General features: G+C 39.9%; 1 protein-coding gene across 2 annotated transcripts in view; it reads left to right on the top strand.

Moving 5' to 3' along the window:
• Positions 1 to 897: 897 nt before the first annotated feature.
• MTDH (metadherin) overlaps positions 898 to 17,779 on the top strand; it is a 33,805-nt gene continuing 16,923 nt past the window's right edge. Inside the window, exons 1-6 of one of the 2 annotated variants that reach the window (XM_058030888.1) lie at positions 898 to 1,476; positions 7,271 to 7,375; positions 11,571 to 11,652; positions 12,066 to 12,245; positions 13,617 to 13,685; positions 16,166 to 16,417. In XM_058030888.1, the coding sequence (XP_057886871.1) occupies positions 1,072 to 1,476; positions 7,271 to 7,375; positions 11,571 to 11,652; positions 12,066 to 12,245; positions 13,617 to 13,685; positions 16,166 to 16,417 (1,093 nt within the window). In that variant the 5' untranslated portion in view covers positions 898 to 1,071. The remainder of the gene's footprint in view (positions 1,477 to 7,270; positions 7,376 to 11,570; positions 11,653 to 12,065; positions 12,246 to 13,616; positions 13,686 to 16,165; positions 16,418 to 17,779) is intronic. The other variant, XM_058030879.1, reaches the window with a different exon arrangement.

The raw sequence follows: 17,779 nt of genomic DNA, 5'->3' as shown, positions 1-17,779 counted from the left end.
TGGAAAGCTGCCCAGCGGAAAAGGAGCTGAGAGTGCTGGCTGACAGCAACTGAGCATGAGCCAATGTGTGCCCAGGTGGCCGAGAAGGCTGAGGGCATCCTGGCCTGGATCAGAAATAGCTTGGTCAGTAGGACCACAAAAGTGACTGTCACCCTGCACTTGGCACTGGTGAGGCTGAGCTGTGCTCAGCTCTGGGCCCCTCACTACAAGAAGGACATTGAGGTGCTGGAGCATGTCCAGAGAAAAGCAATGGAGCTGGTGAAGGGGCTGGAGCACAAGTCCTGTGTTCCTGAGGGAACTGTGGGTGTTTAGCTTGGAAAAAAATGAGGCTCAGGGGTCACTTTATCACCTTTAAGGCGGCTGTAGCCAGGTTGGGAGGGCAGGGGGGCGGCCCCTTCAAGGAAAACATTGACAGGACGAGAGGACATCAAGCTGCGCCGGAGTAGCTTCACTCTGGAGATTAGGAGGAATTTTTTCACGGAAAGGGTGGTCAGATATTGGAATGGGCTGCCCACTCCTGGAGGTGTCTAAGAAAATACTGGACGTGGCACTTAGTGCTAAGGTCTAGCTGTTCGGTCATAGGTTGGATTTGATGACCTCAGATTCCAACCCCTCGGCTTCGGCCGCTCCCGCTCGGTTCGCTGCCTGCCACGTCGAGCTCGCAGCCTTCCCCGCCGGCACCGCCCTTGGCTGGGCCGGGCGGGCCGGGCGCGCCGGGGAGGCTGAGGAGGCTGAGGAGGCTGAGGAGGCGGCGCGGCCCCCGCCCCGCGCGCGGCGCTGACGGCGCTGATGGCGCTGATGGCGCGCTGCGGCGGGCGCGCGGCGGGGCGGTGACGTCGCGCGCGAGGCGGAGGGCGGGGAGGAGGAAGAGGAGGAGACCCGGGCGGCCCCGAGGCTGAGGCGGCCGCGTCCAGCGGAGGCTCCGCTCCCGTCCCGTCCCGTCCTACCCCCACCCCCGGTGCCTCCGCTTCGGGCGGGCCGGCGCGGCTCTCCCGAGGCCGCGATGCGCTCGGCCTGAGCGCGCCCTCGCCGCCCCGCTCGGTTCGGGCCTCTGCGAGGCCGGGGACCGCGATGGCTGCGGGAAGCTGGCAGGAGGCGGCGGCCGGGTGGGCTGAGGAGGCGGCGGCCCGGGTGCGGGACGCCTTGTCGGGCGGGCTGGGGCTGCTGCGTGCCGAACTGGGCCTCGAACTGGGCCTCGACCCGCAGGCGCTGCCCACCTGGCTCGCGTTGGCGGTCCCGGCCGCGCTGGGGTTCGTGCTGCTGGGGCTGCTGCTGGCCGCGGCCTGCGGGGGCGGCCTCCGCAAGAAGCCGGCGCGGAGCGCGGCCGTGAGGAAGGGTGACGAGGCGGTCGGCGCGGGCCTGACGGCCGGCGGGGGCCAGGGCAAGTCGGCGGGCCCGGGCCCCGGGCAGCTGAACCTGAAAGGCGATGAGCAGAAGAAGCGAAACAGGAAGAAGCTGCCGGAGAAAGCGGCGCGGGTAAGAGGGAGCGAGGGCCGGGAGGGCAGCGGGGGTGAAACCGAGCTGACAGCGGCGGCACCGGGCGGGCTGTGGCACCCGGCCGGGTCCCGGTGGGGTCGCGTCTGCGAGCGGCCCGAGCCCGGCTGCCGCTCCCCGGGCCCTGCCGCGGTGGGAAGGATCCGGGTGCCGTAGAGGTTTTCCCGAGCCGCCGTGCGATATTTGCCAGTGAAAGGAAGTGTGGGGGTCCTGTCTGCTTTGGAGCCGTCTCAGGTCGCCTGGGTTACTTTGTTACTTTGAAAACCTGGAGGAGCAGCGCTGCCGCAAGTAAACTGCACGTTAATAACCCTGGGTGATGAGGAAAAGGCTGGCTTTTTGGAAGCGTTTTATTGTAAACAAAAATCGTATGAAAGCTGCTATTACTGTTGTTATTCACTGAATAATAGGGTTAGCAACCAGTAGTGGAGTCCTTAGCATGGCTTAGAGTTTCAAGCCAGGAGTTGTAGTCTAGGCAGGTAAAGACTATTGGAAGCAGCATTCTAAGCTCTATGAATGCTGTGATGATTCAAACTCGAGTCAGGTTTTTGCTTTGTATTTTCAATGGAACACGTTAGTGTCAAATGTTGCTGTGAGCGTGCCTCAGTAGGAATGTGTCTGATTTAGTTATTACTGTAAGGATCATCTCCTTTAATAAGGAAATCTGTGTCTTAGCAGCCCCTTAAAAAGAGATCATTCCTGTAGTTTATATTTTTTAAATCCTTAATATGTGTGGGAACCTTCCAGCTTTTACAATATGCATCCATCCACTTAAGAGAAAATTAGTAGAATGCAGAAATTGTCAACTGTCCTTTTAAAGCTTACAGTTGTCACAGTTTTGGGGCTTGAAGGGGATTGCTTCTATAGCTTTTGTATTGTTAGGATGTTTGTAATCCTATTTATGTCCAAATAGATTATAGGAATGAAAGTGTAACAGATGTCCCCTGCCTATTACAACTGTGTCGTATAATTATATCTTGCTCTATAAAATCTGAATTGTTTCCCTAATGATGAGAGAAAGGAGACACATTAGGTTTGTATCTTCACTTGAGTCCGTGGCAGCATTAAGATTTGAGAGGTTTGGGAAACTTTTTAATGAGAGTGTATGTCACCAACCTGTCTCTGAACACTGAACTACTGAAGTTGTTTCTGGAAGTTGCAAGAGACTGAATGTTGAGCACCAAGAAGAGGAAACATGATTCAGAATCTTTCCAGTGTAGCTAGGTTCTCCATTTTGGAGAAAGCATGCTAAAGATGTAATTTTTTTCCCCATCTTGAGAAGCAGATACTTCAGGGTCAAATAAATATGTTATGCTTTCTTGACAACAAAGACTAACCCTAGAAATTAAATCAAGTTTGCTTCATTTATTTTGTTGAAATTTCAGTATGAAAACAAATAACAAGCTCGTGCAAGTCATTGCCAAAGACATTAAAAATGCCTCCACAGAAGATTTGAGTGAATAGGTGGATATCTCTCTTGACTTGACAGATTCACAAAAACAAACTTTATTAATTTTATATAAAAAATAACTGACTTTTTTGTGAATGTAAATAATTGTACTCTATTGAGCTTGGTTTATGTAGGCATAGAATAAAGTTAAGGCAATGTAGGAGCAAATCTTTTTGTAATCAAAAGAGCAAAGTAGTTTTTAAGCTGTCATTCTGTATCATTAGGATTTTTAAAGTTATTTTTATAGTACTTTGTATTCATTATTTCCATGGTGAGATAGAAAAAAAATCCTACCTTCTTCCAAAAGGAAATGTACAAACTGAATCATTAACTGAAGTGCAAATAAGTTTATACCAGTGACAAAGTTTAATAGGCCTGCCTTGTGCTCATTTTCCAAGATAAGTTTGGAGACTAATATTAGCATGTCCCAGTGTTTTCTGACTTATGTGAAAAATTCTCAAAATAGCATTGGAAACGTAAAGATGCAACAAAAATTCTTACAGATTGCTGCCTGGTGATTTTCATCGTGTGGCTTGTGTGCTGTGATGCTAATGCTGAGGGCTGGAGGGAAAAGCCTATTAGCAGTAGATTTACTACAGCCTTGCTATGCCCGGGTCTAGATTTCCATTGCAGGCAGTTCAGAAAGCTTAGAGCAACTGCTCTGTGGCTTTAAGAACACACTACAGATGTCTAATTAAAAGCTGTAGGGTTACTTTAATACAGAATTCCTGAGCTCACTGTATGGCAGGTGATGTGTAACACTCATCAGTCAGGGTCAGAAGTCTTCCTCACTGTGGCTTTTCTGAGGAGGAGTATTGATTGGTTTTTTCCTTGCATGTGGCTTTATTCAGTACCTGTATAAGTAGGGTCCAACTTACCCTACGTGTTCTTAGTAAAATAGGTTTCTTTGAATAGCACTGTGTTGACTGAATACAGTAGTACCTATGAGATTTTGTTTATTTACTTGCTATGAACAGACTGTGAAAAAAATGGAGCTGAAACTGTGTAGCATTCATTAAGATCAAAGTTTACAGAGCCAGTTCTGGCTTTCAGGCTGCTTGGAGCAGGGTATCATGGTATCTTTACATCAGATTCTGTGCAGTAAACCTGAAGCTGCTTTTTTTTTTTTTTTTTTTTTCGTTTTTATTTTAACTCCTGCAAGAGGCAAAGGTCTTCAGCCTCATTAAGAATTTTTTTTTTTCTGTCCATAAAACTTTATAGTTAATTTTGATTCTTCCCCCTTCTGAATAATTACTGTGCCTCTCCTACTTCAGCAGAAAAAAAGTGAAGCTGTTCTTTACATGGTTTCTGTGCAATCTGCCAAGCACCACAGAAACTTGAGAGTAGCCGTCTTCTGTGCTCTGCAACCACCAAAGGAAGCCATTCACACCATCCATTTGTAGATGTGGAAAATACCAAATTGACTTGGTACTTCTTATTGTTTCTCATGCACCTGGAGAATAAATGCTACACATTCTAGTAAAAGTATTTGCATTCATTTGAGGAAGTTTCATATTTGAGCTTTTTGGGCTAAGGCTGTTTATTGCTTCTTTGCACTTAGATTGTGTAAAGACTTTATACTTTCTGCTGATACTCAGGTGTTGGTTTGTGCATATGTTAGTGCTCATATGGCAAAAGTAGGGCTGTAGGATTCTTTGGGCCTCATAGAGAAAATTGCTTTGTTTCTTTCTGAAGAGAAGCTTGCAGAAAACATTGGTTACCAGATTCTTTCTTTGGCCAAGATATTCTAAGCTGAGGTATCTTTCTAATGGGTAACTGAGATTTTGGCTAATAGAGCGTTGTAGCTTGAGGTGATAGCAGTTTCATTAATACTGTTTGAAGCATGAAACTGAGTTATCCTTTGCACTACCATGTTTAAAGAGTACTTCTTGTTTGTTTTGAAAGTCTAAGCAAAACCTTTTCTACATTTGGTATATCTTAACACCCTCAAATGAAGTGTGTGTGCAAAAAGGTTTATTTAAGTATTGGAATTTTAAGGTCCTTAGGCAAGAAAAGCATTTAGTAATCAATGCTGTTACTGACAGCATTGCTTCTGCCTTGTTGCATCTTGCCTGGCAGCTTTAAGATGAGGGTAGAAAAGATGGCAAATAATAAATTGCACAATTTTGAGTTAATTAATTTTGCCAGTGTGTGTTTAATTTATTACCCATAAAGTTTTAAACTTTGGGCTGTGGTTGTCTTTTTAAAATTAAACATTTCTGAATACTGTAGAAAAACTTTCTTGTTTCTTGCTTCCGTTGCTTTCTTTCATCCAAAAATGGTCACATGGATTTTGGTTAAAATTCTATGATTCATCTATGGGCAGAAAATAAATGTGGAAAGCTTCCACTGAAAAGGAGGGTATTACAATTAAGGGATGTATTTCTCCCAAATGTATCAAAGTCCAAGTTTTCTAACATGTTTCTAAAGATTGTTGTTTACATGATCAGATGATCAGACACCATTTTGAACAGTCATGTGGATGAATTTTTCCAGAGGGTTTTTAATGGATATGAATTCGTTTATTAGTTCAGAGAAAGTGCTGAAGTTCTTTTAAACTAAAAAATAAAACTTCTATTTATTGAATAGTTGGAAGGGATTAATAAAGTACTTTTCAATTTAAGGTACATATGTAATAGCTAAGAAGCAAGGTACAGAATTTAAAAAGTTAGTTGGCTGTAAAATTTTTGGTCTACACCCAATACAAGATGCATCAAATGTGTTATCTAACTTTACTTCTAAGCAGTCCCTGGAGAAAATAGAGAGGCACAAGAACTGACTTTTGACAATGAGTTATTTTGAAGATGAAATATCAGTTCTTTGGTATCCCTGTGGAATATACCAATAAGGCGAACTTGGTTTAGAAGAACTTTTAGAGAGAGTTCCTAGGTCAGACTTGTAAATTGTACTTTGTTCTCAGAATGCTGAGGGAAATGCACTGCATGTTAGATATGAGAAGTCTAGGTTAAAGCTGGTTGTTGAAGGAGAAGAGGGATAGGTGACCTGATCTTTCAATTTCTATTTATAGTTACTTTGAAGAAGTTGGCATGCTTGCTAACTACAGTAAGCAATACTGTGTTATGCACTAGTGAAATCATGCTGGGGTGATTTGCAGGCATAGTACAATGTGGCAAGACTTAAATGCCTCTAACAGTTAAATTGAGGATCAGATCTAATATTTGAAGGAATAGGCCATGCTAAGTTGTGATATGGCTTTTGTTTTATTTGGAGGCAATTAGGTTTGTGTGAAGCAGAGTTATAATAGCTTTTGGGTTTTTAATAGCAAAAAAAAATTAACTAAAGGTAATAGAGCTTGAAATTTCTTTTGAGAGAATTGCAGGATTTAAAGCAGCTTTGAAGTAGCTATTTATGCTTATTTAGTTTTCAGTCATTCATTTATCTTAGTCATTCTGGATGTGAACCAGTAATATTTGTGTGGACTCTATCAATTACTACTCTTAACAATTGTTTTCCATGTAGTGAAATTAATGGCTGACTGTGGTATAATATTTAGATCTTTTTTTGCAGTTAAGCAGAGTAACTTCAGTCATAGCCTTTTGTTAGAAGTAAATGATTTCTAAATTACTACATTTCTGTAAGGGGAATATATAGACTAAGGTGTATGCTTTTGCTGTCAAAAGTAATGTAAAGACTCATTTAATGATTGTCCAGAGTTTTAATTTTATATATTGAATAACACATGCTCATTTTCTTTCCTTAATTGTGTGAGGGAGAAATGGTAGAGTAGTGTAACACCTGTAATCAAGTCTGTCTGAAAAGAACAATAGGCTACCATGCTTAGTCATGCTTCATGTTTGATTTCTAATTTCTGTTCTACTATGAAGTTTAACTTGCAAAGGAAGTGAGCTGGGAGGGAACTTGCATAGAGAGAAATTGCAGATGTTTGGTCAATGTAGAAATTACTTTTTAAAGTTAGTCCTCTTGCTGAACTGCTACAAAGTGGTAATCGTGTTGATTAAATTAGATAATTTATGGCATGTACAACTGTAGCTGAATCAGTTTTCAGAACAGCTACAGGTAATTTCAAAAGCTGGTTAATTTCCAAAATTTACCTTCTGCTATGAAATTCCTGAATTGAATAGGAGTGAGATGAAATTATAAGACTTGTTCACTTTGCGTTTTCATTTCTTTGGTAAATACAGAATTGCAGTAGATCCTTTGAACAACAATCTACAATTTGGTCTGCTCTATTCAATAATCTTAGAGGCATTTTTCCATCAACAATTACATTTCAGTAATAGTGTAATTTGAGCTTTCTTTCATTTGCTTTCTCTAATTTTTTATTATTTATGCTCATTGTTTACACAGCCTAATGGACGGTCTTTCCTTGATGTATCTGAAGATGAAGTAATACAGACTGTCCATAAAGACAATATAAAGCAGCCTGTGGACACAGAAAAGAAGAATGAAAAGGTTAGTTATGGATACACAGCAAAAATGTTGAAGTTTGATTTATAATATTTCAATATCTAATAACTGGTTTTGGTTTGAAATCCTGTTACTTATATGAATGAAGAGGCAGATTTCTTACTGTGAAGAGTACTAAATCCAATTTGGAGTTGAAAAGAGCTAAAGTGGTATTTTCTTAACTTCTGAGACATTCCTTATCGCAGAATGTTTGTCAAGAAAACCCCACTCCCAGCCCCCCACTAAACACTGATATCTCTGTTCATCATGTGACAGCGTTAAGCCTACAGAAATAAAGTTTGTTTCATCTTGATGGCTTCATGGGGATGCAGCATAATGATAGTATTGTTAAGTGCCTTGTAAATGGTCTACCGATTGGGGGACTACTATTCAAAGGATTTAGACCATGTGCCTGCTTATTTCTTTTGCCAGATGTATCCATTGCTGATTAGAGTGCTTGATTTTTGATGGTAAATGTGAGCTTTGAAGTCTGGTGTGGGCTTTTTTGTTACGCAAATTAAACAGCTACATTAAAATATATTTTAAACCATCCATCTGCAATGTCTAATCTAAAAGTAACCTTACTACTGGCAGTGTTCTTTTTTGAACCGTGAGGACTAATCTTCCTTTGTTATATATGCTGTTATTTATGGGCAACATGGATATGCTTGAGCCTTTGATAATTTTTTTTGCTTGATTCTTTTACTAACATTGTGCATGAAGTTTTCCCACTGTCGTTGTTTTCTGACTTATTTTCTTCAATAAAGCGCTTTTGTTGTAACTATACTGAGGAAAAATAGAAGGTTGTGTATAAACAGTCAGAAACACTTTGCTGTGAGGGTGGTGAGGCACTTGAACAGGTTGCCCAGAGAAGCTGTGGATGCCCCATCCCTGGAAGTGTTCAAGGCCAGGCTGGACGGGGCTTTGAGCAACCTGGTCTAGTGAAAGGTGTCCCTGCCCATGGCAGGGGTTGGAACTAGATGATCTTTAAGGTCCCTTCCAATCCCAGCTTTAATAAATACACTTGCTTACCCTCTTTTGTGGTTAGTATTTTGGCTAAAAGACTGTATCCTTTTAGTTTGCTGTAGGACTTAAAATGTTTTTGCAATTTGCAAATTGATTGACTTTTCTGTGAAATAGGTTTGCCTTAAAGTTCCATGTTGTGTGGCTCTTCCTCTTCTCCATGTTTTGCACATCAGATTGACTTTGCTGAGGTTTTTTTTCCCAAGAACATACCACAATTTGAACCTGAATGAACAACTCTATTTGCAGGTTTTCAAGTAGAGTAGCTGTTTAGATTCTATACTCAACTTCATGTTAAAATTACAAACACAGTGACATGAATTTTAAAATGTGAAGCTGAAACTGCAGCTCTAGGAAGTGAGTACCACTAAATGAATGTGGATGATTATTCAAATTGTGGTTTCATATCACTTTGGGGGATCCTGGGCAGAAAATGATTGGGTCAGGAGTAAATTGTTACCCTTCAATTAAAAGCATGCTTAAGAACTTCCTTTGAACTATGGTAACTGTACAGGCTTTTAATTATTTATTTGGTAAGGCTTCTCAGGGCTTCCATAACATGTGCAACATTACAAACCTGCTGAGGTTGTAGGGGGTCCTGTGTAAGTGTCTTTGTGTACCATCTTTGGGATGGATGGTGTAAGAGAGTGGCTGTGATTGAAGTTGTATGTGTATTACATATATGAATGCATATAGCATATGGTCTGAAGGGCATGGTTATTTTTTTGTGCTTCAGTATATGTGTTCAGTAAAAATCACACATCCTGTGTGTTTCTGTATTTCTTGGCTGCTTCAGGGCTGTGAATTTCATGTGTGTTTTTCTGCTTTGTGAGAGAGGAAGCTTTGGGTAATGTCTGGACTCTGGCTGCTCACCAGGTTTATTCTGCAATTAGTGACTTGCCACAGTACAGGGGTTTCTTTAGTGGTTAGTGTAAAGAGCTGTTCCCTAAGAAATGATTGTGGGAAGTTAAAATGTCATCATCCATTCTGTTTGCAAGCACATAACTGCTTTGTCTTGAATACTAGAAATGATTACTCAGCTAGGGATCAAGAAGAAAGGTTTATTTTTCTATTGTTCTTGCATGGGGCACAATGCATCCTAAAGACTTAAAAAAATTTGGCATGCCTGCAGTATTCCTCATGTGCTCCTTGGCTGTTGGCAGAGCCAACACTGGCATCTTTGTGTGTTGCAGAAGGTGACAGTCTGAATGCATAGATTTCTGCAGAATGACTGGCTGGCTTGCTCTGGCTTTAGCATCTCTTGCTGTTTCTTTCCATCAGTTTGGTACTGAGATAGCAACTGGTGCAGTACAAAGTTTAGCAGGTGATGGGTTGATTGGATAAAAAAGGATGGTTCTGGTTTTTCAGAACAGGGTAACACAGTTTAGGAAAGTAAGCAAGTTTTCAAGATTTGCATTCTTGATCCTTTTAAAAACAGTGTTTGTTAATCACAAACTTCTTTTTCAGCTATTAAACTTCGATGTTTTCCTGAAAAGTATAAAATTTGATGGCAATACTACCATAGGAGCTAGTTATTTAACGAAACTGAAGTCACAATTTGGAAGAGTAGTCATCTTGAACTGTTGTCAGGGAGCCTTCTGAAGTAATTTCAGGTGTTCTCTTAGTGCCAAAGGACAGTTGGGTAGTTATGGCTTTGTGGATAGAAACTTTAGGATCTCAAGTTCCAGTCTCAGTGTAGCTGCAAATGGTAGACAAAGGTACAAACTTATTCTGTTTGTAATCTTTCTCTAGTTGAGCTTGAAGAGGCAATATATAACTAATTTTAATGCTAATTCTCACTTTCCTTTTTAATTCTTTCATTAGAAGATGCCCTAGCAAATAATTAGACTTGTTCATATTTTTAGAACAAATTCTCTTCAGGTTCCTTTTGAAACCAGCCCTTCTCTTTTGGAGGCTTTTCAGAAGTTAGTTAGCTGGTATGTGGGCAAAGGTAGTCTGCTGAGCAAATGAAAATTCAGCTTGGGTCCCCATGTACGTTAAACCATGAGCTAACCGTTCAAATTAGTTCCCAAATGTTATAGGTGTGGTGATGCAGCATTGATATAAGCAGTGAGTTTTTTATCATCTCTGCTGCACTAACAAGCTGTACTGCTCTCAGCACCTGTATTGAAGCTACAGATTACTCTGGGGACGTGGTAACTCTAAGGCACACGAGCTGCATGCCGTTGTGGGGCCCATAGCATATCTGCAGCAGATGTAGTAATAATTTAGGTGTTACCAATTCTGAATTCCAGAGAGATTGTTAGACACTTCTTGGACATTTAAGACTAGAAAACCAAATTTTGGGAACTCAGGTATACAGCTGGCAATTACTAGTCTGACTCTGGCAGATGTATTCCAGAAAGATGTCCAGCATTCTTGAAATATTTCAGAGACAGTGAATAAGTGAATAGTTTACCTTGTAACATTTGAGGGGGAAACCATATTTCTTTTTAAAGTCTCGTTGTTTTTCATTCATGTTTATCTGGTAGTTCTTATACCTTTCTTCACTAGGTTGAAAAGCTTTTCAGTACTGTATCTTCCTTCTATGGTAGTCAAGTCAATTTGCTCCAAGGCTTTCTGCAATATATTTTCTCCCAATATCTTGGGGTTTTTTTCCTCAATACTATGTTTTCAACACTCTATATTGCTACCTGTTGCACCGAAACTATTTGCAGAAGCAGTCATGTCTGTTCCTATTTGTTTAGCTTAGCTCTTACATCCAAGAAGCCATAACTGGTGAAACCTTGAGGAAAAGAGAGTTTGGAATGTATGGGCTCTAATCGCAGCTTGTGTTTTGAAGTAATTTACAAGCTAGATTTTTTTAACCTTTTTTTTTTTAAAGGAGTTGCTGACATTGTTTATTTCTTCATGTGTAACTTTATACTTCTGCACAAAACAAATTTTGACAGAGTGACATCTGCCTGCTAAACAGCTCATTACTCCTCTGTGACTATGATGCTGCCGGCATAGTTTCTTCTACTGGCTTTGTACTCTGCAGCATAAGTAATGTTCCCCTCACCTGCCAATTCTGTGCTGCATAAGTCTTTCACAGAGAGTTGTTTTGGACAATCTCTTTTAAATTTATTCCTGTATTTTAGGAGGAGAGTGAGTTCTGAATCACTATACCAAATGATCAGTAAGTAATCATTAAGAAAATGTTTTCTTTTTATTCTAGTCAAAGAAAAAAAAGAAATCAAAGGGAGATTCCAAAACAGTTCAGGATACATCTCGTCTGGATGGAAAGGAAGTTGATGAAGGTACTGAACACAAACTTAACACCAAGTGCAAACATTGTGGCTTAAGTGCTGTTTAAGATTTACTCATGTTTGGTTCATAAAGAAACACAAGAAACTCATAACTCCATAGTCATGTATTATATATGGAAATAGATTCTTTGAAACAACAGTAATTAGTAACTTCAACTGATTTTTTTAAAGTAATTCATAAAAACTGAGAAACTATGGATAGTAAGGTGTTCATGCTCTTCATGTTTTGCTCTGTGAAGCCAAGTATTATCGCAGAAACCCTTGCCTTTAATCATTTGTGTTTTCAATCTAAAGTTGAAGCTGACTGGTTAAAATGCCCTCAGACTTCTGTTTGATATGAAACAAGCTAAACATCTTTTCTTCCTCTCTGGCTTAGTGATTTTTTCGTTTGGGTGATGTTTTAGGAGCCTGGGAAACAAAAATCAGTAACAGAGAGAAGCGCCAGCAGCGTAAACGAGACAAGGTGCTGACCGACAGTGGCTCAGGAGAATCAAATCTCCAGGGCGTAGAAAACACAGTTACTGTATCCATTGAACAGCTGATGCCTACACCATCACTTCCAGTTGGTCTCAGAAAAAATAAAGGTATGATGCTTGATAGATCTGTGAATGTGTCCTAGAAAGATAACTTTACTTGAATTCTTAAATAGTGACTCTGTTTTGGATGTATGTTAGGTATATTTGGAGGTGAAACTCTTGAGGAAATTATTTCAAGCTGTGTAAAAGTACTTTCTCATTGTGCATAACTCCCCCTTTTCTAGCCATATTTTTGGGGAAACCCAAGAGTGCTTTGGAGCAAGTGGCTAAGGCACCGGCCTCCATCCACGCTGGTGCGCTGTTGGTTGCTGCACAGGCCCGTCCCTGTTCCTTCACTTGTGCTCTGTGACTCTGCCCTTTGTTTTCAGAAACTTCAAAGGCATCCTCAGCACTGCTGCAGGCAGCACCAACTCCTTAACTTTTTGAGTGCTTCCTTCTGGGAAGGTTATGCCTCTGAAGTTCTCTTAAAATATCATTCACTGCTTAACATGTAGGTATTTTTTTCCAACATAGATTTAGTAGCATCATGTTCTAAAGCTGTTCATAATAGGTAAGGCACATGTGGCTGAGATTTACTAGTCAATTACTGTAGCTGAAGATTCAGTAGATACAGCTGCTGCTGTTACAGAAGCAAAAGATTGTGTGGGCACAGGAATTCTTATTTGGGTAAAACTGAGAAATAGATGCTTTAATTAAAGGAAAATTGGTGTTCTAGCAAAGCGACAAAAAGACTGAGCTGAACAATTGTCTGGTACCTTGAAACAGTTCATTGAAATTGGTATGCCTCACCCTCCTGTCCTGTTTCATTGACTCTCATTTGCACCTTGACTGAGTGCATCATTGTTGCCCCGAGGACTAGATCAGTTGTTTCCTGTTGTCTTTTTTTTTCCCCTCAGTTTGCACAGAGTTTCAAGAAATGGTAGTTCCAACTGTCTTGATGCACTGCTACTAACTGTAACTACTGTAACCTCTCATACTTTTTTTGTATCTTGCGTATCACCGTGTACAAGACTAATCCAAAAAGAATTTAGCTGTATCTAGTGTTTTTATGGTGAGGTAGATGTTAGAAAGAGTTACAGGTCTGAAATACTTAAAGCCACTCTTTGCTTGTAAATAACAACCTGTGGTTTAGATTTATGCTCTTTGTTCATTGGGAAAGTAGTTTAAGTTCTTTGAAATCTGTAGTTATTTGGTATATAGGTCCCAAGTCACTTTGACAGCATTCTGTCTGCAGCATAAACACAAATAATAAAAAATAGAGCGTTTTAATTTTATCCTTAAGTTTTCTGGAAGTGTCTGAATTTACTGTAAGGTACTAATATATTATTTTCTTAAAATATTAGTAATGGATTGTTAAAAGATTTTTACAGGTGTTGTTTTTTAAAAAAGCTTAATCTACCTTTGTTTGCTCTTAATCAGGTGATTCGCTTTTGAATGCACAGATTAACAGTTCTAAACCTGCGAAGGGGGAGTCATCAATTCCACAAGGTAAAGTTTCTGTTATTGGTCATCCTAAGTAACTAGAGGAGTATTTTACAGAAGTGAAAACAGCAACTTCCATGCAGGGTTTTGAGTTACTGGCCTGGAACTTTACTGTACATCTGGCTCTTTTGGCTATGCAAATATTATACTTCTAAGTTCCAGTTATTTCTTAAGAAGTTGAAAACAGTCTCTGTTACATGTAGAAATTTTGAATTTTCAGGTAGATTACCTGTTATAAAAATCTTTATGTGCAGAACAGTAACATTTATTTTTAAGCTCTGCTGAAAAATTCTTTATGCTAGCTTTTCAGACTTACTCACGTATTTGTGTTAATGAATTGTTTTGTCAAAGAAACCCTGGTATAGAAAACTGCAGAAAGCTCACAAGTCCTGATTATTGTTTACACTTGTTCCAGGTTGAATATACAAGTTACTCAGTTCTTTACATTCTCCTTTGAGATGCATAAATACATAAGTTTTGAAAGTTCTTACTTATAAACTTACATGTTTATAAACTTACATGTATATACTTGACATATGTCATACACAAAACTTAATATATTTGACTAGTAAATCTTAACAGTTTTCTAATAACAGATACTGCTATAATATACTTGAAGTGAATTAGTTTGACATAATGAAATCAAGATGGTTGTTACTTACATATAGCCAACATTAGCTGTGTTGCTGTAATCAAAAATAACTAGTATAAATAAGCAAATCAAAAAAATTAATTCATAATAAAAGCACACAGATCCAGAAAGTGAATTCCTTTCTGCTTGTTTTTGAGAGCTTTTACTTCACACACAAATGTCCTATACCATGGCTGAGAAGGAGGGTGCTGAATTCTTCAGAGATGCCTAATGGGAGCACAGGGGAAAATAACCGAGTTTCAGTAAGGGGAAGGTCATGAGGAAAAAAGTTTTTCATGAGATAGTTCAGAGCATCTCTGGACAATCAGCCTTTATGGTTTCCAGAACTTCAATAATGTAGTATAATTTTGAAGTTATCTCTGCATTGAACAAAAGGTGGGACTAGGTGACTTTGAGAGATCCTTTTCAATCTTTGGTTTTCTGTGATTCAGTGAGAACTGGCTGGTCATTTAGAAGTTGAAGTTTTTGACAAGAGAGAAGTATAATAAAGAGGAAAAAAAAGAGTAAAACAGAGAATAATCAAGCTCCTTCTTCAGAACCTCAGCTGCCTTTTTGCAAAGTTGCAGAAAAGTTTTTCTAGCAACTGCAGTTTGGTTTCTGTCTCTTCAGTATTCTTTTGTTGCCTTTCCCTAAGACTTCATGTGATGCTAGGAGGACATTGACTGACAGGAGCAATGCTGGTGCTGTAGACCAAGGGCAGTGGTTTTTGTACAGCACTGGTGACCTTACAGATGTCTGTGTTTGGAATTGATTTGTCTGAGAAAATCTAGGCATATCTCATCTAATTCATTCTATGTCAGGGAGGCCAGCTTGAATTGGGCATGTTGATGCTGCCTCAGTTACAAGTTCATTTGACAGATAAAATGTTTGGTCTGTATTTTTTGTTGGCATATGATACTGACTTGTGCATAAGGGTTTGGCTTACTGTTTAAGTGTTACACTTGTAATATGCAAATATTTCTTAAATGCTTGTGGAAGAGCAGTTTTTCTGTTTTTTTCCACTGCATATATAAAAAGAGAAGGGATTTGATATACAAAGCACTTTGAGAAAGGTTTGTGATATATAGGAAGGGAGGCTGGATGCACTAGCCCTTATATTTTATAGGGACATAAATGTAAAAATCTTCTATTATGATCTTTGTCTCAGTGTACTGCTGACTTCTCCAAGAATACATTAAACTTGCAGTGGCTAGTAATTTCTCATGAGGGTAACATGTAACAGATTCTTGCAGTGTTGTGGTCTTTTACCTTAGTGAAACATAAAATATGTTACAAATTGAGTGTAACTATGATTTCTGTCTCTCACTGTGAGGGATTCTATGATCAGTATGATATCTATGCTCTTTGTAAATGCTGTGTAGTGTTTAGGAAGTATTTTCTAGTACTTGGTAATTTTGTCTACATCCTGCTTGGAGAACTGCTGCACGCAGTTATGAAACAGGAAATACCGTTTAGTGTGTGGGTTTTTTCCACAAGTCATCCCCATACTGTCTAAGAGAAATTAGCTGACAATTTTGAAAGTACCCTCCCCACCCTTTTTCTAATCTAGAGACACCACCAGTTCACCAACACTGGGTTCAAGCCCTATAAAGAAAGGGATGAGGAAAGAGTGCAGTTGGTCCTGTTTTTTCCTCCCTCTTCAAGTTGGTAGACAGATGGTGCATATCATCTGAACTGGAAAATCAGCTGAGACAGAGCAGCAGCCCTGTCTGTATCACACTGGTGTAGCAAAGCTGCCATTCATTTGGGGTTTTTTATTAAGTGAATGTGCAAATATGTGATATTTTAATTCTCCATCCAGTTAAATAATCCTTTTGTTATTGTTGTATTTAAGTTTCTCCGGGATTGAGTGAAAGCCATACAGTAAATGGAGGAAGCTGGAATGAGAAGCCTGTAAAAATCTCCTCACAGATTGGCGTAGGGGAGGAGAAATGGACATCTGTTCCTTCAACTGCAGCTGGGAAGAGGAAGACTGAGACATTGGCATGGGGCCAAGACACTGGAGATGCTAATGGAAATGGAAAGGACTGGGGAGTAAGCCTGGTGGGCAGGCCCTGGAAAGAGCGTTCTTTGTTCACTCCTATTGGTAAGCTATTTCCAAGAACTTGCTTCATGTAAGCGATTTTACATAAATGTATTTTTTAGTAGTCTCTGAAATATTTTTGTTTATATATTAAAAAATCTTGACATGGTCTAGTGAAATATTAACAGAACAATTTCTGTTTACTGCAAGTGCTGATGGCTTAGCATCTATGTTTTTGTGTACAATTAAACTGGGTTTTTTGGGTTTATCTGACATAAAATTATTTCTGTGAAGGAACGCAGGAACGCAGTGTTGTTCATAAAGTTCTGGAGATGATTACTAAGCCATTTTGGAGCATAATTTATTTTAAATAATGTCTTAAAACCCAGGTTGTAAGTCTCTTCTATTGATCCTACATGATGAAATCAATTGTCTCATTTTGGCAGGTATTTTTTTTTTAGGCCCCAGGCATAAATATTGTTTAACTCTTGTGACACTTAGTGTTACACTGGTTTTCTCATTACACTGTTTTTCTCAAAACAGTGTTACACTATTTTTCTCATTAGAAACTGGGCTTTTTTTTAGTGCTCAGTACAGTTTTCTGCTGTTTTTCCTGCGCTGTCCATAGTAATAATGGAGAAGAGATTTCTTGATTTCTCTCTGGGCAACAGTCATCAAGTTATTAGTAAATGCTGTAACATGGCCCTCCCCACTGTTCAGTCTAAGTATCCTCATCTCTTCTGGAAAGCAGTGTTACTTCAGACTTGTGGAGTCTTAACAAGCAAGAATATAATTCTCTACTTCCCATGAGCTGGTGGGTGTTCAGCTATCTTCAGGAGAGCAGCGCTTCATCACATCTAACAGTGACTTGTGGAGACAAACACCATAACTCCAAATGTCCTTCCTTTTCTCCTTCTTCCCTACTTTCTATACTGAGCATGGTGCCACATGGTAGGGAATATTCCTTTGGCCAGTGGGGGTCACTTGTCCGGGCTGTGTCTCTTTCAACTTCTTGTTGGGAAGACAAGCTCCAGCCACCTTGCTGCCAGCGATACAAGAAGTGGAAAATGCCTTGACTCTGTGTGAGCACTGCTCAGCAACATCCCTGTATTACCATCCCTGTTTTCAGCACAAATTCAAAACACAGCCCTACCCCAGCCATAATCTGCAGAAGTCTAGACCTTCTTTTATTTCTCTGGCAGATTTTGAAATTAAGTTCCTAAGGCTAGATCTGATATACCCTTGGAAGCTTTACCATTGCCAAGTAGAAGTGAAGGGCTTTTTTCATGTTCTGGCTAGATGTGTTCTGCTGTGTATTCTAATAAGGCAGTTCATAGTGACTGACCAACTTTTTGTTGGTTTTGTTACTGAGGATACATCATATCTACTAAGCTGATTTGCTTTTGGTAAAATGAATAATTTTGT

The sequence above is a fragment of the Melospiza georgiana genome, chromosome 1 (assembly GCF_028018845.1).
Source record: "Melospiza georgiana isolate bMelGeo1 chromosome 1, bMelGeo1.pri, whole genome shotgun sequence".
Classification (NCBI taxonomy): domain Eukaryota; kingdom Metazoa; phylum Chordata; class Aves; order Passeriformes; family Passerellidae; genus Melospiza; species Melospiza georgiana.
Note: the sequence above shows the minus strand (reverse complement) of the source record. Positions and strands in the feature narration are given on the sequence as shown.